General features: G+C 66.5%; 1 protein-coding gene across 1 annotated transcript in view; it reads left to right on the top strand.

The window, feature by feature from the left end:
- The window catches only part of LOC104496830 (sialidase-3-like), a gene marked incomplete at both ends in the record, with an annotated part of 807 nt that extends 608 nt beyond the window's left edge, over positions 1-199 (top strand). The window contains one exon of the mRNA XM_010140002.1: positions 13-199. Within this exon, the coding sequence (XP_010138304.1) occupies positions 13-199 (187 nt within the window). The remainder of the gene's footprint in view (positions 1-12) is intronic.
- Positions 200-236: the final 37 nt, after the last annotated feature.

Raw genomic sequence — 236 nt, 5'->3', positions numbered from 1 at the left:
TGACGGAGGAAGCTATCGGCTCCGACCTCTCCCGTTGGGCCACCTTCGCTGTGGGCCCGGGCCATGGGGTGCAGCTGAATTCGGGGCGCCTAGTCGTGCCGGCGTACACCTACTATGTGCACGGCTGCTTGTGTGGGCTCGTGCCACTGCCCTGCTGCACCCGGCAGCCCGCCCTGGTCTTTTTCAGCGATGATGGCGGGTGCAGCTGGCAGAAGGGTGCCCTGGTTGCTGGCGGA

The sequence above is a fragment of the Buceros rhinoceros genome, unplaced genomic scaffold, assembly GCF_000710305.1.
Source record: "Buceros rhinoceros silvestris isolate BGI_N320 unplaced genomic scaffold, ASM71030v1 scaffold42237, whole genome shotgun sequence".
In the NCBI taxonomy this organism is placed as follows: Eukaryota; Metazoa; Chordata; class Aves; order Bucerotiformes; family Bucerotidae; genus Buceros; species Buceros rhinoceros.
Note: the sequence above shows the minus strand (reverse complement) of the source record. Positions and strands in the feature narration are given on the sequence as shown.